Genomic DNA, 26,394 nt, shown 5'->3' on the forward strand with positions numbered 1-26,394 from the left:
CCAGAGACTCCACGGATCCCACATTGTCGTGGGCTTTTCGGGAATTTGTGCCCTCCATAATTTTTCCCAATAGCCGTCTCAACTTAGACTTGCAACTCAGTATTCCCTTCTTTCGAAACGCCCAGAAATTCGCTCCAACTCTTTCATGAGAGAATTCAACGATTCGCTTGCTCTCCTGGCATTATCTTCCTCCTCCCTTCTTTTGAATTCTACCTCTTCTACTTCCGCATTCTTTGCGGCTTCGCTTTCGCTTGATCCCTTCCTATAGGAATAGCGTCTTTCTCGCTTCCCTTCGTACGTATAGTTACCCGATGCCTTTGACGTTTGAGAGGTTTGAGACCCCGCGTCACTTATTGCTTTTTCATACTGACGATCGTAACTACTTCGCCGATCTTTATCAGATAACACTTCGTACGCAGTCCTGACCTTTGAACAAATTAGCATTCAAGATTTCTTTTAGGTTCCCCTATTGTTAGACGAAAAATAGTCAACCTTTATAAATTCCTTCGTTGGCCCACCATTATTTTTGTCAGGGTGATAGGTTTTAGCCAAAGCGAAGAAAGCATTTTTTATGTCTTGCGCAACAGCATTGTGTGAAATTCCAAGAGCTGCGTAGTGATCTGGTATTAATTGATCCATAATCTAAATCTGGGGAAAGGATCGCTTTGGGGTATTCATACTCCCATTGTGGGCGTGGCCCACTCTTGTTTGCACTTTAGAATGCTTGTCGTGGCCCGCAATGCTGCATAAGGGTGTGACAGAATGGTACGTGTCAGTGCTTCATTGCAGTACGAAAGATTTCAATAAGGTAGCAAACATGATCAAGGCGGTTTGATAGCATTTCCACATGTTAATGCGCAAAGTTCCTGAGGAGGAAGTCAACTCAAAATGCCGGGGAAATGTGTCAACTCATGACTGAATCACATCCAGGATATAAGGCGCAATACTATCGCTTGATAAACGGCATATGATCAGGATGGTAGGAGGATCTTCATAAGCCTACCGTAGCATAAGGATCCATTTCCATTACTTTTCGATGGGGAGGCGCACAGGCTTTTCGTCCCTTTAAACGTTGGTGGTGTCACTCTAACCACTTCTTTCAAGATTGCAAAACTTCCAATAGGCACCTACGTGAATATATGAGTAATATTTGCTTCGATATCTCGAGGCCCGAGAAATTCTTGCGAATCAACATAATATAGAATGTTTATGCCTAGTACCGTGAGATGAGTGTGGTTTTCTAGGTTTGTAGCTTCTGCTGTACACCCTGACTTGTTCCCGTTCTCTCTCTGCCGAGTCTCGGCACTTTCGGCGACTAATCACGAAAATGCGACAGCTGATTTGGGCTCTTTGGGAGGTCCGCTAGCAATCCTTTTGTGAAGTACTTCTAAACAGGCTCCTAGATATTGGCCGAGTGCGCAGTTTACAGTTCGCACTGGGTCTGCAACAATTTTGCGATGGAATATTAGGGTCTCCGAGCGACAACCTATCCTTAGCAAAGTGTCGATTCATTCATTATTTCCATCTGAAGTTGCCAATAGTTTCAACACCAGTATTCCATATCCAACATCAATTCTGGTTGCAATTACATGTGGGCTCGAGGCCGTAGAGAAATGAGCGCGCTTTAAGGAGTTGCGTTGACCGCACTTGCATATCGGCGCGTGCCTGGAGGCACTCTGGAACTTCGCATGAAGGAATTCGCATTGCCAAGCATAGCAGAGGGAGGAAGGCCAGCGCAAGCTATGGCATTCTCTTCAACAACTATCGATGGGGTGTCTTATCACATCAACCATAACGCTCACAGCCTTCGCGGGTAATATGCCACGGCTCGTCAGATTGAGATAAAGTTGAGGTAGGTTCTTTCGAGCTGGGAAGTGGATGTGATCGTTTTCAATTCGGCATATTGGTGACGAAGTTGTCTCTGAAGATAAAATTCGGAAATTGTATCTCGCACTGTAGTTGATGAAAGTTCGCGAAGAGTGAGATAACTATCGTGCTTCTAAGCAAGAGTAGGGATGAAAGGAAAACACAACGAGAGGGATTAATCTCTTTAAAAAAAGAGGTGAAGAAATTACAGAATGGTCAGTCAATGAAGTTCAAATCAAAGAGGGACGAGCAGAGGGAAGAAATGCTTACCATCAAGCATCGTTGAAATAGAAGCCGGAGTTAGAAATCACTTGCACCGACATTGATTACTAATAATCAGTGACTTAAATCCCAACCATGCTAATTATCACAACAACCAAAAAAGTCATCAAGATAATCATGGCCAGCAAACAAACTGCAAATGCGTTGAGAATCTCGCCTCCACTAATAAATTCAGCTAATCCTGTAAGTCTATTTCCACAATACTGACTTCCTTCTCTGTAAAAGAAAGCTGGGAGACTTCTGTTCTGTCTTGAATGGCACTGTGTCAAAAGTGTTACTGATAGCGCTTTTATGCTCTTTCTTAAGAAGATATAAGTTGGATATATTTTCCAAGTGGGAAGTACTGATCTTACAAGAGTACTATGAAATGTTAGGAGCTCATTGTCATCACTAGTGGGCAACAAGTAAATCCGAACTCCTCACCCTTTACAGCTGTCCTCACACCGGTGCAGTTACGGTCAGAACTTCGCTTTTGAATCCGTTTCCACACAACTCACAACTACACCAATATACTTTCTTTGATCCTAAATCCAATGTCACCAGCGCCTCAATTTTCGAGGGCCGAAGTAACGTCATTTCAGGCGAGACGAATAGCCTAAACACACTCGGTTATTCTCCTATATCTTTAGACTCGTACTTGAAAATTCTTCTTGAGCTCGCGCAAGATGAAAGCATTCAAAAGGTTACTTCCAAGCCATGGATAATTTCCGTCACCGGTTCAGCTGAAGAGGTTGGTGAATGCTATGAGCATATTTTGCGACAACATGGAAAAGCCAATCTGACTCTTATGATGGAAATCAATCTTTCATGCCCTAACATCGTGGGGAAACCACCTCCAGCATATGATGGGGAAGCAATGGCCTCGTACATTAAAGTCATAAAAAGTATGAAAATCGGGACAACCGACAGAATTCATGTAGGCATTAAAACTCCGCCGTACACGTATTCTGAGCAATTTAAGAACTTGATTTCAGCTCTGGAATCCGGAGCCTTGCCTTCTGGAGACAATGCCATATCATTTATTACTACAACCAACACACTCGGGTCATGCTTGATCATAGATGACCTGGGCAACCCTGTACTGGGTTCTTCAAATGGTGAAGGTATTGGCGGAATGGCCGGTGATGCATTACATCCCATTGCTTTAGGCAATGTCAACACGATCCGAAGAATGCTAGATACATCACCCTTAGAACACATGAAGAACATAGAGATAATCGGTGTTGGAGGTGTAAAAGACAGCACGGGGTTTAGCAGGATGCGTAAAGTCGGTGCGTCAATAGTGGGGGTGGGCACGGCATTGGGAAGAGAAGGAGTAGGTATCTTTGAGAAGATTCTTTCCGGGGCGGCAGAACAGCTTTAAATGAACAATCAATATTCCGCCTTGATGCGTATGTCATGTTGCGATGTTGTCCTGGCTGGAACTTACGTGAGTGGCGCATATCCCTCATGTGATACGTTCGCATTCTCATTTAGAGGCAAATAGTCTCTACCGTCAGAATAAACATTGCCCTCCCTATATGCTACCTTAGATAGACCGTCCAGAAACAACAGATTTTCTAGATATTGATGAGTCCACCTTCTCGCTCTTGTGTTCGTGAGATGCTCCATGTATCATTCTCGCCGAGATGCCAAGAGAGAGTTAGAAGTCAACATTTTAGTTTTCAATACGATTGAGTTAAAAACTTCGGGTTATGATAAGTATGGAATTTGGCTTTCAAGCGTTTTTCCCATCCCTTTCCGTGTTCTGAAGATTATTGTACGCATGCTATGGTGATGCTCAAATACGAAACTCGTTCCACCACCTGTCTTCATCTTTCAATTGACCATTCTCATCGAACTCAACTCCCTCACTCTTCAGCAATCCCAACTTTTCATCTTGATTGACACCAGACGGGGCATTCTGCGCTTCGCCTTTGAATCCTCCGATCGCCTATCGTTTACGAACTCATCAGTATTGAGAATAATTTATGATCACTGACTTAATGGACTAATAAAGAGTTCTTACCCCATCAGCACAGATTATTCGATGGCATGGGACCTGCGGAGCATAAGGATTCCGTCTCAAAGCTCCTCCAACTGCACGAGGAGCAGTTGAGAGAGCTTTGGCAAGAGAAGCGTAAGAGGAGACCTTCCCTGCCGGAATCTGGAGGAGAAGAGTGTAGACTTTCTGTGGAGGTAGAGTTAGAAAGATGACAATAACATTAGCTGAAACATACTCGTTGGAAATCTGTGATACCTGTCATGGTGAGATTACTTGAATCAGATAGAGAGCTCGTTTGCGACATTGCTACAAGGAAGATTTTATGGCCTCTGGGCTTCGAAGTGACAAATCTTTGGATTCTTGACTGGACTTGTGGTTTTCAAATATCCTACTTTTGATCCTTTCGCGTCAAATATAGCTTGCGGAAATGCAAAACAAGAGTCTCTCAATAACTTAGATTGCACCGTAGGCTTATTTTATTTGTGCTTTGAATTCGCGACAGCCCAATCCTATTCACTACAATGTCTGCAAGTATTAAAGATATCTCGAGGAAGGAAATCTCTTCCTATCTAGAAAGAAAATAAGGCAGATATGTGTATGAACGGTCTTGGCAATGAGTGGATGGCGATGGAAGGTTCTCATTGGTCACTTCTATCACAGTGTTGCTGAGTCATCTTCTCGCTCAACGACACTTCACATTATTGGGGGTTGAGGATATATTACTATGTATCCAAATGTATTCAATCGAATTCAGAGCAATGTATCTAATCATGAATTCTCATCACGGGTGATGAATGAGTTAGTTCAGATGTCAAACAATCATCTCTTCCCTACTTCAACTCGACGCTACCGAGCGCTCCTATCTCGCGATCCTCTGGCGCATTCTTCATTTATCTATAGCGTGATCACGACCAAAATATATTGTCGTCCCACTTGTCCCTCGCGCCTCGCACGTCGTGCTAATATTGTATTCCACGAGACTGTGGAAGAAGCGGAGAAGGATGGCTTCCGAGCTTGCAAAAGATGTCGGCCTGATATTGATGAGACGAGGATCAAGAACAGAGCAGATGGGGGTTTAAACCCAAATAATAGCGCTTCTGTGAACTTAAAAATAAGTTCTAAGGCTGACGAATTGGGTGAAATGGGAAGAGGGAGAAGGATGGTTGATAAAGCCATGAAATTAATTGAGAGCGAGCTGGCCAATGGTGATCAGAAATGGACGATAAAGAAAATGGCAAAGGAACTAGGACTGACCGAAAGTCACTTTTGTAGAGTGTTCAAGAGAGAGACAGGTGGAACTTTCGGAGAATACAGGGTGAAAGTCATCGGGCAGCAGTCGGTGGAAATGACTCAGGGCTATGAGACGATGGACAGCTGGAGTATACCCACGGATACTGATCTGGTGTTCAACTGGAATAGTTCCTGGAATCAGATTTACGACATGAGCAACCCAGATACCAACATTTTGTCTTTTGATCTTCACCCGACCAGTGTATCTGACATTCATTCAGACGACGGAATGCAGTTTTTGAACCTGGAGTGCTGTGAAGATTGATTAAAAATCCAAATCACATAAGATCAGTCCGACAACTTAATCTTTCTTTCAAAAGCATAACCGTCAATCTTTTACATTCTGACGTTTTATACTTCATTTCTTTTCTAAAAACAGAAATTTTGTCGAACAACCCAAATCAGGGACAGTGGAACTTTATTTTCAACTATTATGTACCGGCGATCGCTAGCATAGATAAGGTTTCAACGTCAGTATACGTTGACTTAATTCGAATTCAATGTACCAGCGTTACAATCTTTTCCATCGCCAGAGAATGCAAGTAGTATCAACTCATTATCACATGAGGATGCTTCTCTCTTTCCACAAAACCAAGTGCTTCAAAGTAGTTTCTCTAAGTGCTCGATGTGTACCACTCTTAGAGTTATCATCAGCGCTGTAAGTATCGTTGCCATCTCTTATGGTTTTCCAACTTTTTAGATGTTCGTTTTTGGGAAGGGGGGGCTGGGAACAGTCCTGTATACATTAATTGTACTATTGGAATTCACGGGAAAACTCGAATACTTGAGACTACTTATTACATTTATTGCCCTAAGAATACATGCAGCTCCAAAAACTATCCCGATGTTTTCCAAAACATCAATTGTTTTGCGAGACACAAAAGAAACCCCCTGTACATATTCTCCGGTACATGCTAACAACAACCTGAATTTTCCGATCACTATGATAATTTATGAAACTTTTCGAATTTCCAAACTTGCGATGCGTGCCAAACACACACAACAGAAATTTGAAATCAAATTATCAAAGAATCAAACTTCCCAGTGCCACCATAAGATTCCATTCGTGGGGAATATATCGGGTTGGAGACCCCTGCTAAAAGGACTGAGTAGTAAAATGTTAGCTATAGTTCAGCTATAGTAGCAGGAAAATGAATGGGAAAGTACAAACATCATCTTCTTAAGCCAGAGCTTGAATCAATCTATTCAAACATTTTCTCGAATCGGCAGTGAGCTCTTTTGTATTGGGGTCGACAACTGCCCAATCACAATCCAAATCCATGTTGAAGAAGCGATAGATAACGTCTGGAACTTCTTTGCAAAATTTCAGACCGACTCTGTCGTCATATGCATAGGCATATGAATTCTTGCATCGGTTTGAGAAGTGCTGGCTAGATGCTCGGCACTGGTTGTGATTGTGGACGCCTCTGCAGCATGCCTCATCGGTATTGTGAATCTTGCAATCGGAGGCACAACCCGCGTGGTTTGGCTCGTCACCAAGAATAACCTTATGAGTATTTGGGCACCAACTGCCGGTCGGCTCTTCGGTGCAGCCGTACGGAAGACACTCCTTGCTGTCAGGAACTACGAGCATTTGGGTTGTGTAGCCATCTACAAGACTGTGATCCAAGTGAGCTCCACCAGCGTGTACATGGCCATTACCCTTTGGGTTAAAAGTGGCTTCGTTGACATTGTAAATGTCGCCATTCTCTCTATAGCGGAAGCCTTCGGTGGTACATCCGGTACCGTTATCATTGCAGCCGAATTGGATAATTTCTCGTCTGGTGTAAGCGGTGCCCTGGGGCCAGAACTTCTCAGTATTTGCTTCTACTAAGACCTCGCCCGGCTTTATCTGTGGACGTTGCTGATTTCCAGAGGTTCTAAATGGTACATGCACGTAGTCGTCGTTGTAAACTACGCCTTCCACGAAAACCGGCTGCTGTGTCGCGCCAGAATTTACGTACACATTAACTGTACCTTGAGCGTTGCCTGTAATACTACCCCGGACCTTGTGGAATTCATGTATATTTGCGAAGCCGACAAGGTATGGCGCGGCAGATATTTCGTCTGCGAAGTACTGAAAGTTGGTGGGAAGCTTTGCCGGCTCTTGAGCCATGATTCTTGCGGCGAAGACCAAGAGAAGCCCAATGTATGGGTTGACAATTTTGGAAAATTTCATCATTTTAAATGTTTTAAATCCTATAATCTGTCAGTCATGAATGATAATATTGTAGATGGCTACATGTATCTCCATCATTCGTTACGATCTCTAAAGGTCCAACCACTTCGTTGTAACTATGAATAAAAGATTTGGGGATACTGACCTGAACTCGAGTGATATATGAGCCTTTGAGATGATTGTAGTAATCTGTGTTTTCGAATTCAAGCTTGAGGATTTTGAATGAGATCTTTTGGGGGGAGAGATGAGTCCTTTTATACATAAAATTGAACCAAATGCGCTAACGCAAATATCATCTTACATTTGTCAGATAACTGATCTTCAACACCAAGATACTCAAGAGCATCGAGGTTTTCAAGGCTAAAGTCTCTAGTCTTTACTTGAAAGGCTCACAATTAGATGCCACATCATCTTCATGGCGATGTCCAATCCATTCTCGCACTCTCATTATCTCATCTAGACTTTGACTATCATTGCTTTGAAGCTTCCAAAGTAGCTAATTTGGATATGAGGAATTTTTCTCCGATGTGAAAGCAAACTCGCAGTCCTTAGACTCAAATTTCAACTGTAGATCTCGCATAGCCATGGTTTACCAATAGTACCAATCGCTGTGCGGGTCAGAAATCAAGAATTTTGTGCCAAAAAAGAACCATTCTTTTTTCCCAGACGTACACTAATGTGTACATCGTTTGGAAAACCGTATTATCTGTCATCTAGATTGCTCCTCCTTCTTCTTCTCTCTCCTCTTCACCTTTCATCTTCACCTTCCTTCTTTCCTCGTTTCTTGGGATCCGCTTTTCGGGGGAAAGGACACTTCCTTTTTTTTAGTGTTAGATTACGTATTGCCATATTATCATGGGTGAGTTACTCTCGAGCTACCAAAAATAAATGATCTGCTCACTCTCATGTCACTTGGGTTCTACGATGGCTAGAATCTATGACGAAAGACTGGAACCTATGATTGAATGTTAAAGGTCCATGAATTTGAGATAGAATCTGTTTAGAGCTTCCAGCCATGATATTCCACAATCTAGGTGGTATGAGACTAAATCCATTGCAAGTTTTGTGATATGAAAGTAAATTTTTTAAACTTCCGTCAGCCAACTAGTAGAATGTACTTGGCAATTGTTAGTCGGTGACTAGCACGCGCTCAACGGTCGACTATTAATTAGCGAGGACCAAAAAATCCCTTTTTTTGAGGGATTTTTTGACCAGTCTTACCCTTTCAATTATGTCACAATAAACTTTAATGATGCTTCAGACTATATTTGGAATGTTGGCAAAGATATCTATTTTAGAAAACCCAAACTACGTGCATTTCGGTGTTCGACGTAGGCAAAGTAGGTACCTATTTGAACATTCTCAAAGTGAATAAATCGCAATAATAGATGCTTATAACTTACCACGAGTGTCAAAATTCACAATGATCTTCACGACTTATTTTAGTTATTTCCCAAAACTCAGGACGATCATGTCGCAAGAGACTTACGTAGGTGCCATTGGAAAGCGCTTGTCGCCAATAATAAGGTTTATAGACAAGAGAAAGAGCTGATCAGTTATGATCTCCCACCAGGCAAATCATGTTCAAGAATTATAGAGTTGCTTTGTCTCACATTCTCCAGCATCGGCTGTTCGTTATTGGATCATCAAACTGAACATCTGCTTAACCACTGAATTGCTAGACTTAAGCCATTGACTTCTCGAATTTCCAATCTTGTACTACAATGGAACAAAGGAACATGATCTCATAAATTAAGTTCAGTGAGTTGGGAAATGTAGATCAGTCATATTGAAACCCAATTTGATAATCCAGGGCCATCGTGAGATTGTATAGGAAGGTGCTATAATATCTTTCCTTGAGGGAGGGAAATTCTCGGCGTAAGCGAGGCACTTTGATCCGACAGCATCTCGAAAGTTAGAACTAGAAGCTCGAGATCGTTGCGCAGGTGTATTGGAGAAAAGTTGAACGTATTCCTTGCGCAGGGTACATCAAGGTCGGCGCATTCAATGTATGACCTATGCATAGCCATGATCTTCATGACTGGATCTGAATGAGAACTCAGTTCTTGTTGACCTCGTAGCAGATCACTATAACTTGATAACCCTACAAAATGATCTACAGGAACATCACTAAAATAATAACATGAGACCGCTTCTCGAACTACTCAGGTCTTCTCGATTGGCAAATGGACTCAAACCTTTCTTTTCTGCACATCTAAATCACGGTGCTCAACCAAATTCAACGTATCGGCATTGCGTTCATGAAGTTTTCCAAAGTAATTCCAAATGCATTGGCACTATACTTCAAACTGGATATCGAATATAGCCACGCGCGGATCTTTGCACAAAGCCAGCATACAGCTTTTCAACGAAAAGCTAGAATCTGGTAGGCTTTTCACACGAACATGTTATGATGCTACGATCAGAGTTTGTTACTTGCAGAATTTTCACGAAATGATCGCCTAAACATCGATCGGGTGTGAACTCTTTCTAAATCAGCAGTTCAGCTCGGCGAATATGGAATGATGGCTTGTCTTTACCAGGAAATCTTTGCTTTCGACGAAAGGTAATATCGGATATCACAACCACATTGCCGTAGGCACTAATATAGTCATAGGCCGTTCTTCAATCCCTTGTCCTATGAAATATGTATTGCAAACCCATTTGCGATTGATCGTCGGCATTTTCCCCCCTTGAATCAACATCGTCCTTGATGGTATATATAACCTTTTAGTACACTCATGGGGTAGCTCAGTGTCTCATTATCGGGCACACTGTGGTGCAGACGTGATTGGGTATTGTATTTTTTATTTGGAGGTAAGTAAAATTGACTTTCATACCCAGAAGATTGGTCTTGAATCTTGAAGGATCATGAGTTATTGCTCGATAAGTCAATATTGATGAGTGAGATTTCTGGCACTTCCATATGTTCCGCATGTTCCGTAAAGGACACATGTTGTTGCGATCTGTCTAACTTTTTTGTCGACGTGGTGTTCTTGATTATCTCTGAACGTGTGGTTAAGATACCATTCAAGTCAAAAAATCGAAAGCTTTAGACACATGTCTTAACATCGTCAGGAGTCCAGGGCGATGGCCCCCAAAAGTTTGGAGGGTTATTCACGTGACTTTACAGAAACATTTATGTATCATTACCTACATCAATTAATTTGTCAGAGGCTTCGGTGTTCTTGTATGAATATGGTATTATAATTTAAGGTAATTACATGAAGTTATTATAATGTGCAATTCGTATAAGTATAGACGTTGGTTCAATCTCACCGACTATGGCAATTCTTGTACAGGTTCATCCTGGTGTCCGTATTCGTTGATCCTTCTGCTGGCGTCCATTTCGTATTTGGACTGAATTCTATGAAACTTATGAAATCCTGCAAATGCAGGAGGTTGTTGGTATACGACTTCAGTGGATCTCGGTTCTTGCTTAAGCTTCTTCTTTCGGGGCATACACCAAGCAACTCCAGTGAGAATAGCCACCACTGAGACGATACCGACAGCTATACCTGCAAGCAGACCTTGATAAAGACCAGTCTGCTTATTGGATTCAGCATCCATTGCTGGGTAACTGGATTCGGTTGTGTCGCTTGCTCCGGGCTTTGTTTCGAAGGTTCCGTTAACTACCACTGTGCCATTTGTAGTTACATTGACACAACTCTGAATGGTGTCTTTGGATATAATGGGCCAATATCTCTAGCCGTAGATGGATTTGCTTGTCAGAGTGTGAAAGCGTTCTCGTCATGGTCGACCATGAGATAAGCTGCCGTCAAGAAATAACGACTTAAAGTTGATGACCGATCTCTGTGACGTCGTACAGAAACTATCGTTCACTTTCGTTAGACCCTCTCTGCCATCTTGTTCAATCGCGACGAACGGAGGCATAAATTGACTGTTTGAGATGGTGACTTGTATGCTGGAGCTAAGCGTTATTGCCATATCTCCCTGAAAACCAAAACTTAAGTATTAGGCAAGAACACAGAATCTGACTTTAAACCTTACTAATTTTTTGCATCGTGTTGTTAAGCGAGCCAATACAGCCCGCGAGAAACTCCTGTAATCCGATTACAAGTCGGGTACCTACTTTCGGGCCACCTCTGTTTGTTACGGGAGCTGCCTTTAGGGTCACGTGGAAGTGGCTAGAGATCTCTCGAGGTGGTTTAGACTAGACTTCAAGTAGGAATTCAATAAGGTTGGTAACTGGTTGCAATTCTCGTAACTATAGTAATGAAACTAATGATTGTTCTTGAGCACGAAGCTCTATATTGTAATGAAATCCCATTCCCTTATATAGACCTTCGTTCTCTGTTGTCCCACTGCTTCCCACTGTGTCCCACTGGGCCTTACTCAGTGAGACTCAGTGGGACACCTTGGTCAGGTGATATTCAATTAATCTAGTCATGTGACGACCTCAGTCGTAACACTGTTTTGGGCCACTCTTTACCACCAAAAATCTCAAAAAATGGAATTTTTAATTTTCTTATTTATAAATAAAATTTATTGGAAATTTGCATATATATAATTCAGATTGTTTTGAATCTAATCTGAAATTCTTAGATTTTTAGGATTTTTTTATATTGAAATTTAGAGTTTTAAGATATCGATTTTTTAATTTATATAGGAATCACATACAAATTTAAAACTTTTATAAAATCTTTAATAATTTTTTAATAAAAATTACTAAAAATAAACTATAAAGTTTTATTATAAGTTTATAATATATCTTTTTTGAAAAATTAAAAAAATAGAAAACTTCTTATAAATAGATATTTAGAAGAATATTCTTAAAATTAGAAGGATTATTTATACTATTTTAAACTCATTATATATTATATCTTTATATCTATTAATTTTATTGAATTTTTATTGAATTTTTATATAAATTAAGTTCAAAACTTTAAAAAAGAAATACAATTTTCTTTTAATAATTGTTATTAAAAAATTATTAAAGATTTTATAAAAGTTTTAAATTTGTATGTGATTCCTATATAAATTAAAAAATCAATATTTTAAAACTCCAGATCTCAATATAGAAAAATCTTAAAAATTTCAAAATTTCAAATCAAACTAAAAACAATCTAAATTATATATATATAAATTTTCAATAAATTCTATCTATAAATAAGAAAGTTAAAAATTCCATTTTTGGTATGAAAAGTGGCTCAAAAGGGGGGTGGCCCGAAATTAGGGAACCCGACTTAGGTTTTGTTCTGAAATTTATTCAATATTGATTCAGGGGCCTCGATTAAGAGTTACCGTTGTGAAACAATGCAAACCGGCGGAGCGAAATTGGGAGGAAGAATACTGGTGGTACTGCCACTGCGACCAATAAGTTCAATATCAGATAAGTTATAGTAACTTTCATACCAGCACACCTGATGAAGTACGGTAAAACATTCCAAGCTTTACCACGCCTGAACAGGCCATTTTTTGAAAAGCAAGATCTCCATCGAACTCCAATAATGGGGGTTCATTCATAGCATAGTTTGTCGTCTTTTGAAAATATCTTTTCTTATAACCTGGTACAGTTAAGGCTCAGTTAGTAGACAACATGCTTTGGATACAGAGACGACCTGAACCAAATTGCTGGTACAAAATAACAAGTTTTACTAGCTGAATGCAAACAGTTGCTTGTCATCTTTCACCAGAAGGATTCAGAGTTGATATATCGTTTATTTTTTCTCCATCAGAAGAGTTCGGGGACTTCGTTGCGCTTCACATGGGCGCTTAATATGACGCTTCATACGAGCAGCAAATCACGATAGCATTCCGAATTCCATGGAAATTGATAACCTCCATTATCCTGCGCCCTTCACGTAAGAAATCCGTTGGTGACCCCTCCACAGATAAAGTTTACACATTATGTAGACATCAAAGACAGCTCAAGATTAGCATCATTCATTCTCCCACGAATTTGCAAAGAGGCCTGGCTCCCAGGTCCCCTTCGGAAATTAGACATGACAACCCGCGGAAAAACTAGGAAAACTGCATTGTAAGAAAGACAGCGTCTGTTCAAAAGCCCTAGGTCCCTCGACGTTGAGAAATATGCTCGGAATGTGGAAGGAAAAATTAATTTTGTAATCAAATGCGCGGGTATCGTGACCAAAGTTGGTCCTCAATGCCAACGCGTAAGATCGAGAGATCGAGTCTATATGTTTTCACTAGATGTACGAGAATGTATCCTGGGAGTAGCGAATGGGCAGTTGTCGAAATCCCGGATTCGTTGTATTTTGATCCCGCTGTTGACTGTCAGGTTACAGTAGGTATCTCGACACCTGTCAATGTACTTGACCGATCTATTTAGCTTATTGAATTCATGCCAAAGTCATTATTCTCCTACTTTAACTATATATTAGGGGCATCTCAGATGGTGCCGATACGGCGATGCAGACTTATTTCGACAGTCGAAATTAGTGGAGTAGTAAAAAGACGTGGTAGTTGCAGCTCTGGCAGACACAGTAACTCGTGCTTTGTTGATCAAGCTCGAGAATAGATCTAGATCAAGCTCTTCATGCATTTGGGACCGACTCTCTTTTTGGCGTACAATTACGGAGAATTGGCGACGGAAACAAGCCAGATAAGGTTGAATAGCTCAACAAGGGCTTTTCTAGATTCTAATTATCACCCTTGGTGATGGCATGACATTTTGGTTATATTTTAAGTCGAATATAGATGAAATATAATTTCAATTTGTTTAGAATTAACGACGACATTGAATAAGAAAATCCATTTATTCGATCGTTTCTAGCAAAAATTGAGATGTGTGCCTATCAAGTTTCGACCTTTATCACATGACCCGGATGACTCCTTCTGTTTCAAACTTACTAAAATGATACTGACATTGGAATAATATCACACCTTTGAAGTCTTTCCTCTAGAACTCCCGATTGACTGTCCGAATAGACTTACTTCATATCATCTTCCACTTCAATTCAAGATCTTGTTCTTTTTGTTGTACTTACCTGGACTCTTGTCTTTTGAAGAGATAGTAGGTCTAGAGGTGAAGAGCGAGCGTGATAGGCCTTGATACCTCTATTTAGTTTCGGACCAGCCTTTAAAAATCTAAACAACATCAATTGGCATTGATCATCTATAAGAACCGTGTGGTGTATGAAGACGCTAGAAGTTGTTCTATTTGGAGAAACTCGATCCTCGTCGGCTGAAAGATAAGGCGTCTCCAGAGGTTGCGGCTGAACCAATCTAGATGAAACCATATGTTACATATCAAATTCACGAGGACAATGTTCTTCTTAGAAAGTTACTCCGCATTATATTGCACCATCATCAACATCATACTCTCGGGAAGACGGTTCATCTCAACCATGGAAACAGAATACATTCTGCCTAATATTATTGACCGAAGAGACCGCTGAAATGAAATTGTGGGCCTTGAAGTCGTCAAACATATTAACAAAACCAGCCATCTTTATTCCAAGCTCCACCAAAGCTTGAGGATATACTCGAGTACCATCATTTTCCCGGTCACTTCGATAGCCTGCGATGTGTTCTATTTAAGTCTACTGCATACTGGGTAGCTGTTCAAATAGACCATATGTTGAATGATCACGGACCAACCTTGGATGCTATTGCTAGCCCGGTCTCTGATCCGCAAATCACGTCTGACCGCGATAATTTCATTGAAGATCTGTTCTCGATACAAAAAAAGTTGGGTTCTTTCGAATGACCAGCAAGGAAGAACAGTCTCTTAGTCCAACGCACAAATCAATGATCTTGAAAATCTTTACCTCAAACCTTTGTAAAGTGTTCCCCCCACGCCGTTTTGTTTATATTGAGGTTTCCTCAACTTAGGTTGGCCTGTCCCGGATCTTCATATAAAATGTGGATCGCCAGGGGTTTTAGTCTAGAACATTACACAGACCATGCAGATGCATGAACGTTACCTTTCGTCGTCAAGTTTCAACTTGTGATGAACTACTTTTGACTTTTCGACTCACTAAGGGTTGATATGAAACGACGGCTAGTGAAATTTAAACATGAGGTTGTCGATGAAACTAAAACGGTTAGACGTGTTGTCATGAGGTGACAATCTAGAGCGACCTCCGAGATCATTCGTTTCCGGATTGGAAAACATGGTGATGAGCTAACTGAATATGATAGCAATATCGGCTAAGTTTCAATGACTAGTTGCTGACTTCGCTAAAAGAGCGATTTTTCAGAGGATACAGCTTTACTATGATATTTACAGCCTGCTACCAAAGATGACATGAACGTAGCCAGGTATCGGGATGGCCCGTGTGCTTTGACATCGACCTAACACACGGCAGCGCCGAATCACGGGTACTCGAAATTTACAGGTGTCCGCTTTGCATTAGCATGATTACGCACATGGCGATATATCCGTGCCTGGAATGTCATCAATAACTTATCAGGGACACAAAAGCGAGACGAAACAAAGCGCTCGCAAGTTCCCAAACCCTGGACCACAGGATGGACTGTCGTCTGTGCTAATACTGGACTCGGAGAATTAGACATGCAACAAGAGGACCTTGGGATGAAGTATCTTACCCATTAGTGGTCTAAAGCCTCGAAGTTCGGACTCATATACCCCAGCCATCTTATTCCATGAGCTGGTGGTACATTGAGTGGGCCTGATCATGGTAGGTCATGAAGTGCTCTTCTTCTGTTGAGAAGACACAAGCGTTCAGGAGTTCCACAGTCTTCGTTTCGTATTGATTCAAGACGTGCAACAAAACCAAAGCATCTTACAGTTTGAGTTAGTATATCTCCTTACGCTATATCATGGTGAAGTGTAGTTTCATCCGATTGGCAAGGTGGATAAGTCGTCCCGCATCACAAGTCTCAACAGTCTTCGGAGACTTTAACAGATATGCAACAAAACATTCAAACGTCTGATCTTTTGCTGGAATAGATAGGATGAACACGAGGTCTTGAAAGATGGATATCAGACCCACAGGTTCAATATGTTCGTGGATTTAGTCAAACTTTATGTTAAATGTGTCTGCCTCGGAATAGTCTTCCGGGTTCATTGAACATTGCCATAGTCCTCTTATCAAACCTGGATAAACAACCCCCGTAGCATTGTAATCTCGAATGATGATGGTTAGCTACATAGAGTAAATATCGATATGCAAGAACCTTCATCCTGCGAAGGAACACGCGCGTGCCGAAGTTATGTCAACTATCTCTTCTGCCAAAGTTCAGAGGACCAATTTCTGTATGCAACAGGATATTTGCCTCAAACAGTCAACATTCTCAATCACTAGTTGTGGTCAAGATCTGGTCCGATCCCATGATACCGTGGCCAGTAGTATATTTTGTTGCAAATCTTATCTCATTCCCAGAGTTTTGCTCATTGCTGAGTATGATTGTTTCATCAAAGATTGCAGAAATATGTGCAGTGGGTGGAAACTGTATATCATTTTGCATAATATATATTGCGGCATGCAACAAGAGCCTAAGTTTTGATGTGAATTATTCATTCTAGCATGGAATATGAGACATCTTCACATCATGATATATTACAGACGAGCAACAAGCCTTTGTATAAAAAGCACCAGGGCTAGCAATTGGTCCCTTACTGTCGGAGAAAATTCTTCGACGTGCAACAGAAAAACTAATGGAAGATCTTACTGGAAATGAATTAGCGCTGGTCTGAAATATATATTGCTGATATGCAACAATATGCTGGAAGCTTTCATCTTGATCTGCTAGCACATAACTTTATATTACCGATATGCAACAAAACTTTCATCATCTCAGCGTCGGGTTCGGTATAAGACCTGATGGCACTAGAGAATATACATGACACGCAACAAATCGCGTTCTTACTATCTCAATGCCCATTCTATCCTGAGACACACGAAACTGTCGATCAGCAACCCTGAACGGAAGAGTGATCATCTCCATAACAGCTAGGCAGCAATATATATTACAGACGTGCAACAAACCAACCTGATATCAGAATCCAAGTATCTCCGCGTCCAATAATATATCTTACCAGTCCGGAAAAGAAACTTCGATATGCGACAAAACCTTCTGTTCCAGTCTCTGATCAAACTAGACCAAGAGACCTGTTCTAGACAGGAAACAACTCCATAGTATACTGTAAGAAAATAAATTACAGACATGCAACAACAACTCCCCTCCCAGTGTCTCGAACCACATGTGAAACTAGATCGAACAAGTCACGCTAAAAACATGATCGACGTTGCTCAGAAACGGAAACAAGTCCATAGCACCAAAGAGTAAAATATATTAATACCTTACAACCTATCCTCCCTCTTCTCTTCCCCCAATGAAAAACACCATCACATAAAACAAAAAAATAAAAATTACCAACCCGCAACCCAGAATCCCCAAATCCCACCTGCACACTCGCAAGCCCACCCATGAAAAAGCGCATTGCATGATGGACAAACCCTAAACCTCGTGATAATCCCTGTGTGGAGAAAAAGCGGGGTGTTTCAATATAAAAATAATCAAATACGGAGTACATCCCCTCAATATACAATGATATGGTAAGCGTCTTCCCAGTAAGCAAAGACATTTAGACGACGGCTGACCAAACAATCGTCAGAAAAAGTAAGAAAATAATAAGCTGCCAACCGCTTTTGATTAATATATATTACAGATATGCAACAAATGTGAGAATGTAGTAATACTCACGATGGGGTGCAATTAACTTGGACATATGATTAATTTGTAACGGGCATGACTGTGGATAGTACCTCCGGTTTCTAGATGAACGTTAGGGGCGCAACCGTTTAGTTTCGTTTTGGATAGATATAATTTGTTATGTAAAAAGTGATATCATTTATTTACTGGAATGCGATTGGATGCGAGTAAGTAGCTGGGAGGAATCGTCTTTCGTCATTCATTTATTGCATTCATTGCATATACAGATACCTCGTCTTAAAGTCACATCCATATAAACCATCAATAATTTTTCACTGCCAACCACTACCTCCATCTCCCCACATACTACCATCCATACTCTCTTCTCCATTTCCCATCCCTATCTCCTCCATACCAATCTCCATCCCGTCCAGCTCTCTTGTGAAAAAGTCGTGCTCTTCTTGCAATAACTTTGTATCTGCGCCCATTCTTTCTGGATATCTTCTCAGATTGAACCAGTGTGTCAGGGCTCTCAATGCTTGTTCCAATGGTAATGCTTCTTCAACTTCAGCATCCACATCACTACCTGCTAACCAATCATCTCTCAATTCAGGTCTACAATGTAGGTACACTGCCGTGATGACTCTCATGTTTCCCTGCCTCCACTTGCGACCGCAGTATGGAACTTGGTTCTTAAACAATTTTAGAGTATAAAGACGAAGTTCGGGTTGCGGAACTTTGAAGGACTTTTTGAGGATGTTGGATGATTTATACTGAACAAGAAGTAGATTCCGATGAGCTTTGTTCTTACAAATTTTTTGCATGATGCGAAGGAAGTTGATGGATGAAAAGAAATTGCGCCAGGAGAATTCAGTAATGGGTTCCGAATTGGTTTCAATAGTTGGGAAGCCAAGTTCTTCGACTTCTGTATCTCGTCGAGCTGCATGTTGACCTTCTTGAAAAGAAAGGGCTGGAAGTTGATCGTCTTTATTGATCACGGTACTATCTCTTTGTAGTTTTATCGGAGGTGGAGCGGCATCATCCTCGCTATCTTCTTCAGTGGCGGCGGCCAAAGCCCATTTGCTGTTGCTGTTACAAAATGCGAAGAAGCTGAAACCCATTAGTCATGATTTCATGTCACCAGGCAAAGAACTAACCTCAAGTCTTCACGGTCTATTCTACTGTCCACAATCCTATCTATCTCTTGATGGGCGAACATCTTGAGAATTAAAGGTAGATAATTGGAATCTAATAGAAGCTGCGTAAAGTATTCGAATTTGAGGATATCTATCGAATCAGCAAATGAGATGACATATGAGGAGTTATCAAAACCTACGGGAAACCTTGAGCCATTTGAGGACAATGAGAAGAATACCGGATACTGCCTTCGAAGTGATCTCCCTAAACCTCATTGCCTCAATCTCTTCCACTGTGAGATCTGCAAGATCAATTGGATTTGGTAAAGGTACGCTCGCGGGATCTTGGGCTTGGCCCGGTCCTCGGGCGCCGTTGCTTCGTGCACCTATAGGGACACTGCTTTGTGGTTGGGCATTTATTGACTGATTCATCAAATTTGTAACATTCGCCAACATAGCCTTGATAAGAACTATAACAAGTGATTGTAAATGCGGAATAGAATATTGCTATAGAAACTCGAGTTTTAGAGTCTGAATTGTTAAATGGGGCAATCAATAAACTTACGTAGAAAGATTCTACCAGATCCAATTTCCTTTTTACCTCATCACTAATGTCTTGTCTTGGTCCATAATCAACTTCTACTGTGGGCGACTTTGACTTTTTAGATTTGAGTCCATCAGCCAATATGTGGTCGAGATCAAGTTCTTCTATATCCTCATCGTCTCTGTCATCCCATCCACGTTCAAATCTTAGAAAACGTTCTCTTTCATCCCACAATTGACGCATAGCTCTAGTCATTCGCATTCTACCAGCAAATAGTTCACCGGCTTCCAATATCGACTTGGGAATATCACTTCCCTCCCATTTACGACCTACAAGTAAATCCTGTAGTCCTGCATTGCCTTTTCCACCGGCACTATTGCTAGTGCTATCAAGAGGTGGATACATAAATGGGAAGTTTTGATTTGTTTGATAGTTTTGTTTCTTGCCTGCCTTTCCTCCAACTGGTGGAGATGGAGGTGGCGATGGAGCAGGTGTAGCTATATGAACTGGCTGATGAAGAATTGAAGCTCCACTGCTATGAACATTCGTTGGAGGATTCATAACGCCGGTTGTGCTAGCTCGGCTTGGTCTATTCGGTAATGGTGGTAATATGGAATTATTATCGGGCTCTAGGGGTATTAAAGGTTCCGGGGGAATGTATGCAGGGTATTTTGAAGTAATTTCTTGTCGAAAGATATGATAGTCAAGAGGGGAGGCAGTGATTATCTTCTCGCCACCTGAGTTGGCCAGTTCATCGGTTGCCCTTTTGACTTTATCGATTTCTTTAGTGCCTCCGAAAACTAATAATATGGATTTCCAAAACAGTAGAAAGATCTGTGTACAAAGAAGTAAGCTACCAGGTCTTGTGATGTCTCATTACATTACTGACTCGTGTTTGGGGTAACTCGTTGGCCTCATCCCATCGTAACTTCCCAGTAATCGTCAACAGATAATGTACAATGTTTGGCTCCAGGCCCACTGCGATCTCAAACATTAGTATATGGAGAACACGAATGTGCATTAGGACATATACTTACGAAGAGTCTTCCTTGCAAGGTCAAGAGAGTCCGTATGACAGCGGACGCCTTCTATCGTCAAATAGAATATAGTCATCACATTATCGAGCTCATCCTGTACAAACGGTATATCATCCTCTGTTATTTTCGTCTCTCGAAATTCGTCATCCCTTTCGCATGGTCAGTTGCGTTTCACGGCACAAGATGTTTCTACCCTCACCATAAATGTTTGAAAGCGGTTTCCATGACTTCGAAGACCATTTCAATTCCACCACTCTCTGCAAGAAGTGATATGCTTCTCTTCATACTTTCGACGTGCGAAAGTGTCGCTTTCGTTCTTCTTTTCTTTTCGCCCGATTCAATGGTCTCCAATTCCTCCTTCTTTCCTGCATTTTCATCCCAGTTACCTAGTATTATATGTAGTAAAGTTTGTAAGCTTTTACATCTCCTCCGCAGGTCGCTAGCATGCAGGCCCTGAACTTCCCTCTTGACGAATTTCAGTTGTTCCTCCCGATCGACTTCCGTCCAAGGTTTCGCAGAAAATTTCTTCCATCTTCTCTGGAAAGTATCCTTCGCTCTGTGTAGCCTTTTGAACTCTGCCTCGTTGTACGAAAACCACTCGTCCACCTCTTCTTCAAACGTTGCTGTGTCGCTATAAACGAAAGTATATGATGTAGGATCAACCTTTGGAAATTCAGTAACGAGTTTCTTCAGCTGCATCAAGGAAAGCGAATCGTTCGGATTGCCAACCATCTGCTGGGACGAGGGCGGTGGTGGGGGCTGATGTGGTGGAGGAGGTTGAGGTTGATTGCGTGCAAGTTGAGGGCGTGCCGTAGGAGCACTGGTGGAAGCTTGAGATACTGGAGTGGGTGCAGGAAGACCTACATCTGCAAAACCAGTATCTGCCACATCAGCGACAGCCTTTGGAGGAGGGGCATCTGGAACTGCTGGTTTTGTCCAAAGCGACATTGTGGGTAATTTAGCGCGCTGGTGAAAGGGTGTAATTCGGTCAATCGTCAAATCGCAACATCGTGAGTAAAATTAATCATGAAACATTCATCAAGGTAAACATGAGGAAATTAGAATGTGCAAACTTGTAAATCGTATCGCAATTTCACATTTCCCCATATTGATGGTTCGCGCTTGACGCGATTGAAACAGAAAGCTATCTCGCTTATGATAAGAGATAAGACTTGCATTGACTGAAGTGCGGCGCATATCTAGTAAAGTAAAGGGTGCCATCAAAAACCAGTTCCAAAACAGTGTTGATAATAAACACATGTTATCAACGAATAGCAAGTAAGAAATTTCAACTTCATAAGCCAGCCTCTTCACTACCAATCCAACATCTTTGAGCCCTGATTCAGTTCTGCTTATAAACTACCGGGCTAGGCTCAGTGGTCATAATTTTGATTATTGTGTCTGCCGATTGCTGCGTCGCGTTAGTCTTCCAGATGAAGTGGGAAACATATCTAGTTGATTGAGAAGATCACCATCTCATCAGCCTCGATTCCAGCTCTATGCTCTTTGACATCAGTCTTGGACTAAGAGCGGCCTCATGAGGGACACCTGGTTTAGCACGACAAAATGAATAGAAGAAAGCTTTTGTGAGTTAATTGATCTTTGTGCATGATCAGGATAATGCGATACTTTTGACACCGAGCGGCTCGTTCTCTGGATTTGCCGATCCTTCTCTAGCATGACTCCATGAGGCTCGGGCTCGTACCTAGCCACCCAATGAGCATCGAGACATAAGTACAATCTGCCTGCGAGTAAGTGGGCCAATGAAGTTGCTGTTTGCCTCGGATAATAGGTGAACATTGGTATCTCAGGGTTCCAATTGCACAACCAAGGTTGTGGCAGGATTCCAGGACCCATTCCGCGACCCTATCTCGCGCTTTAGATGAAGTTTGCATTGCCCATTTTCCTTCTCGCGTTCACAGTTCAACCAATACATTGAAGGGAATGTAGCGAATCTGCCTTACCATTTCTGCTGCTAGGATATAGCTCGGAGCACAAAGCTTTTACAGTAGTTCAATTTATCAACCATGCGCGATGCACCTAGTGGAGTAAATGTCGATAAGATTTTTCAGTACCTCGTCTCAAGTATACAAATGTGTGGATACCCATTATAAACCAGCATGGTAGTCTCCATGAAGCGGTGGCTTAGCTGAACTATTCACCATAATCATGGTGTAATTCACACAATATAACTGTGGGTGTTCTCGAAGAAAAGATGGTTGTATGCGCGTCATCAGAACCAGTAACGCAAGTGTCTGCCTCACTAGTCGAATTGTGTCTACAAACCTTGCTTCTATATTCATATCACACTTGATTATGATCATTTACAAGTTGATCCGTAAGATCACTGTGTTGCATTCGCTGGCACGAAGAAGTGCAGGCTGTCAGGGTGACCAATCGAGACCTTCTGAATGAGCGTTATATTGTCTCTACACTATCGCGGAAGCATACTTGAAGAGTGTAGTATGCTTATTACTAAATAACACAGTTTTGTGGCCTACTCGTGGCTACTAGACAACTCCCTGACTTCGCCCCTTGCTTTGATGCTCTAATCCTGCTCTGAAAGATTTCTATTCTTTACAAACTATGAAATTAATAATTAAGTGTAAATGATATATACATGAATTTTCATGAAATCGTGAATTTGGTGATAGAACTCTAAGGTAGCTCGTGCGCTTCGTTGGCGCGAGCTGGTTGAGAATGCAACTCGTGACGTGCGATGACCGGGACTGGTTTGGCATGTAACTCCTGTGGAATATAGTGAGGGAACTGTATCTGGTCCGCATAGCTGTGATGGTATCCCGGCGGGTGCTTTTCAGCCATATTGGTGGCAACTGCAGCCTCAGCGATAAGGTTCCTTTTCCTTTTCTTTTGCGAGATGTACCAAATGAGGATTCCTCCAATAATTGAAATCACAGCAACGGATCCAATAGCTGCGCCCACAATGAGCCCCGTCGATACCTTTCCGGAACTTTGGCTGTCTGCAGCCGATGTACTAGTTGGTGTTAAAGTACTATTCGAATTTCTCAAATCACCGTTGGCACTATTATTATTTGGTGTAGAGGGTGAGGTGCAAAAATCATCCATAGGGTTATTTCTGCCATCAACAGCCACCAGGTCTTCGTTCTCGGTAGGATTCGCTTCCCAGAGTGTGAAAGTCTTTGCATCTTGGTTTAACATCAAGTAAGCGGCAGTTAGGAATTGTCGTCCTAGCTGTGGGAGGTCATTCGCGTTACCAGCTTGAATTGCATTGAGGACGAGTTCTGGTTCTGACGCATTTGCAACTATGGCGCCTGATGTATGGTCGATTGAAAGATTTGGAACGATCAACTGATCGTTCGGTATGCGGACAGAAATTCCAGAATCTAATTCGATGGTTAAATCACCAGCATATCTATGAGGATTGTTAGCATTTCTAAGAACTTCTTATTATGATTACATACGCACGGTGTTGAGTCGCGAGGCCCACCGCCATAGAGCAAGCCATAGTAGTACATTCCAAACGATCTGTCAGATATTGTTTGGTTGGTAATTTCCTCGAAGTTCAGGAAATAAGGGTCAGTTGGGATCGTCAATAAGACGGGGTAGCTTGGCTCGATGCATGCTTGAATAGCATCGGATTCAATTCCGCCGAATATACTGGCATCAGTACCATTTGGGAAATTGAGTACCATATTGGTGATTGTAACCAGCATTCCAGAAAAACAAGATGTCTTGGAGTAAGTAAGAGAACGGGTATAATTTGCCCCAGTGACCTTGGCACGATCGTAACCTCCAAAAACAAATCCGCCATCGAGTTGAGTCGCTGACGTCGCTCCAGTTCGTCCCCAGAACATGGACCACGTTCGAGATGCTATCTGGCCTGATGAGTAGAGCGTGTTTAGAATGGTCGAATTGGTGCCGAGCCCAATGGCCATTTGCGGATAATAACTTTGTTCTCCCCAATCTGCTTTCGGTATTCCAATGGGAAAATCGAGCATGCTCACATTTGAACTCAGCGTTATGTTGTCGGATACCATTGTGAGCTGTGGGTATGGCGAGGCGTCGGATGGATAAGCATTAGTCGCCGGTACTCCACGGCTTTTGGATGCAAATTCATTGTATGAACCACCACGAAATGTCGTACAAGCAGCGGTAGACCAACTGGAACCACAGAATCCATCCGTTCCGTAAATAAAGGAGTTATTCAATGGCCTAAGTAAAGTAAGTAAAGCTTCATGGTCTCAGAAATTGCAAGCTCACCATTGCGGTAAGAAGGCGAAATGCTGCTCTGGATTCCCGACAGATAAATCTAAACCTCGTGCTATCTCTCCTGTTGACAGTGTCACGTTTCCAATGCGTATAGGAATAGGAGGAACACTACAGGCAGCGGAACTAAGACTGGCATGAAGAATAAGAAGCCAAATTTTGATCATCAACTGCAATCGACCAGCGAAAGCCATAGCGAGGGTAGGCAGAAATGAATTCAAATTCTGCAAGAGGATGCAACGAAAGATTGCTTTCTTGGGATGAAAAGGAGAAAGCCTCACAATGTATGGGATTTGCGTGACTTGCAGTAAATATGTCGGGAACTCGGTGCTTACTAGTTCTAATGTAGCGCTACGAATAAAAACCTGCAAATGTACATGGTTACCAAAATTCGGGCAATGTCCGCGAGATGAACCCGGTTCAAAACGGCAATGTTTTGAGCCCTTACACTAACATGGTGTCAGAGGCGAGATGGAAGGACGATGTATGGAGTCTTCTATCTACTCTGTTGGTTGTAATCTAGCTCCTTGCGTATAGAAAATTACAAAACCATGAGGCGATCCCGCCACGCCATAATTGCTTGCAGGATTTCGCTTGACTGTCGCGTTGTACCAAAGCAACTATAATTCTATTGGTAGCAAATGGCCAGTCTTTGGCTCATTTTAACGTTCAGCGCTCACCCACAGCGCCGGTAGCCAGTGACAGCTGACTTCGAGAGCAGATATCAAGCTTTTCATCGCTAAGCAGATGGTTCTTAATTCTATGAAAAGGTAAAGTCTTGTGTTGGCGTTTAGATCTCTAAAAATCCTCAAGGCTGATAGTGAAAATTGTCTCCATTATTTGATTATCAGACGGCGGGGGACTGTATAAATAAATGGTCCAAGGTGGGTTACACGGCACCCCTAGCGATCACCTATCATTAACCGAATGAACTTGTTTTGATGAGCCCGCTTAGGTTATTTATGCATCCATTGCAACGGTGATAATGCAACTAGCCCAGTGGAGCTATCCGAATATGCCCAATTTTATAAATATCTCCAGGGAGGCTCGAGCCGCATGCTGAGTGGTGCATTTTCATAAAGTTCTCGCTACTCATGCATGTGACACGGCAAGTGGCTAAATGCGGTTATTTTGCCGATTCCGACGGTTTGGTAAATGAGTACGTCGCATAAACGCGAAAAATACATGAACTTCATTGGTTGTTATGTGAATACGATAGCAGA

At 41.8% G+C, this 26,394-nt stretch overlaps 8 protein-coding genes across 8 annotated transcripts; 2 read left to right on the forward strand and 6 right to left on the reverse strand.

Moving 5' to 3' along the window:
• Positions 1 to 96: 96 nt before the first annotated feature.
• Positions 97 to 639, reverse strand: EAF01_008886 (uncharacterized protein; the record flags this gene model as incomplete). The annotated part of the gene is made up of 2 exons (XM_038917142.1): positions 97 to 426; positions 493 to 639. 2 exons carry the CDS (start codon positions 637 to 639, stop codon positions 97 to 99), a joined length of 477 nt encoding a protein of 158 aa, XP_038767536.1.
• A 1,626-nt stretch (positions 640 to 2,265) lies between these two features.
• On the forward strand, positions 2,266 to 3,715 carry EAF01_008887 (uncharacterized protein; the record flags this gene model as incomplete). Its single annotated transcript, XM_038917143.1, has 2 exons — positions 2,266 to 2,331; positions 2,543 to 3,715. 2 exons carry the CDS (start codon positions 2,266 to 2,268, stop codon positions 3,509 to 3,511), a joined length of 1,035 nt encoding a protein of 344 aa, XP_038767537.1. The 3' UTR covers positions 3,512 to 3,715.
• On the reverse strand, positions 3,716 to 4,683 carry EAF01_008888 (uncharacterized protein). The gene is made up of 3 exons (XM_038917144.1): positions 4,368 to 4,683; positions 4,157 to 4,318; positions 3,716 to 4,081 (listed from the first exon to the last, which is right to left on the reverse strand). Exons 1-3 carry the CDS (start codon positions 4,434 to 4,436, stop codon positions 3,929 to 3,931), a joined length of 384 nt encoding a protein of 127 aa, XP_038767538.1. The 5' UTR covers positions 4,437 to 4,683; the 3' UTR covers positions 3,716 to 3,928.
• Positions 4,684 to 4,940: 257 nt separating this feature from the next.
• EAF01_008889 (uncharacterized protein) lies at positions 4,941 to 5,687 on the forward strand (the record flags this gene model as incomplete). Its single annotated transcript, XM_038917145.1, has 1 exon — positions 4,941 to 5,687. The coding sequence occupies one exon, from the start codon at positions 4,941 to 4,943 to the stop codon at positions 5,685 to 5,687; it is 747 nt and encodes a 248-aa protein (XP_038767539.1).
• A 915-nt stretch (positions 5,688 to 6,602) lies between these two features.
• EAF01_008890 (uncharacterized protein) lies at positions 6,603 to 7,604 on the reverse strand (the record flags this gene model as incomplete). The annotated part of the gene is made up of 1 exon (XM_038917146.1): positions 6,603 to 7,604. The coding sequence occupies one exon, from the start codon at positions 7,602 to 7,604 to the stop codon at positions 6,603 to 6,605; it is 1,002 nt and encodes a 333-aa protein (XP_038767540.1).
• Positions 7,605 to 10,883: 3,279 nt separating this feature from the next.
• On the reverse strand, positions 10,884 to 11,171 carry EAF01_008891 (uncharacterized protein; the record flags this gene model as incomplete). The annotated part of the gene is made up of 1 exon (XM_038917147.1): positions 10,884 to 11,171. The coding sequence occupies one exon, from the start codon at positions 11,169 to 11,171 to the stop codon at positions 10,884 to 10,886; it is 288 nt and encodes a 95-aa protein (XP_038767541.1).
• Positions 11,172 to 18,538: 7,367 nt separating this feature from the next.
• EAF01_008892 (uncharacterized protein) lies at positions 18,539 to 21,871 on the reverse strand (the record flags this gene model as incomplete). The annotated part of the gene is made up of 7 exons (XM_038917148.1): positions 18,539 to 19,316; positions 19,364 to 19,493; positions 19,543 to 19,849; positions 19,908 to 20,720; positions 20,776 to 20,864; positions 20,924 to 21,072; positions 21,123 to 21,871. The coding sequence occupies 7 exons, from the start codon at positions 21,869 to 21,871 to the stop codon at positions 18,539 to 18,541; spliced, it is 3,015 nt and encodes a 1,004-aa protein (XP_038767542.1).
• A 1,456-nt stretch (positions 21,872 to 23,327) lies between these two features.
• EAF01_008893 (uncharacterized protein) lies at positions 23,328 to 25,365 on the reverse strand (the record flags this gene model as incomplete). Its single annotated transcript, XM_038917149.1, has 3 exons — positions 23,328 to 24,317; positions 24,371 to 25,117; positions 25,166 to 25,365. 3 exons carry the CDS (start codon positions 25,363 to 25,365, stop codon positions 23,582 to 23,584), a joined length of 1,683 nt encoding a protein of 560 aa, XP_038767543.1. The 3' UTR covers positions 23,328 to 23,581.
• Positions 25,366 to 26,394: the final 1,029 nt, after the last annotated feature.

This window comes from Botrytis porri (assembly GCF_014898465.1).
Source record: "Botrytis porri strain MUCL 3234 chromosome Unknown BPOR_012, whole genome shotgun sequence".
In the NCBI taxonomy this organism is placed as follows: domain Eukaryota; kingdom Fungi; phylum Ascomycota; class Leotiomycetes; order Helotiales; family Sclerotiniaceae; genus Botrytis; species Botrytis porri.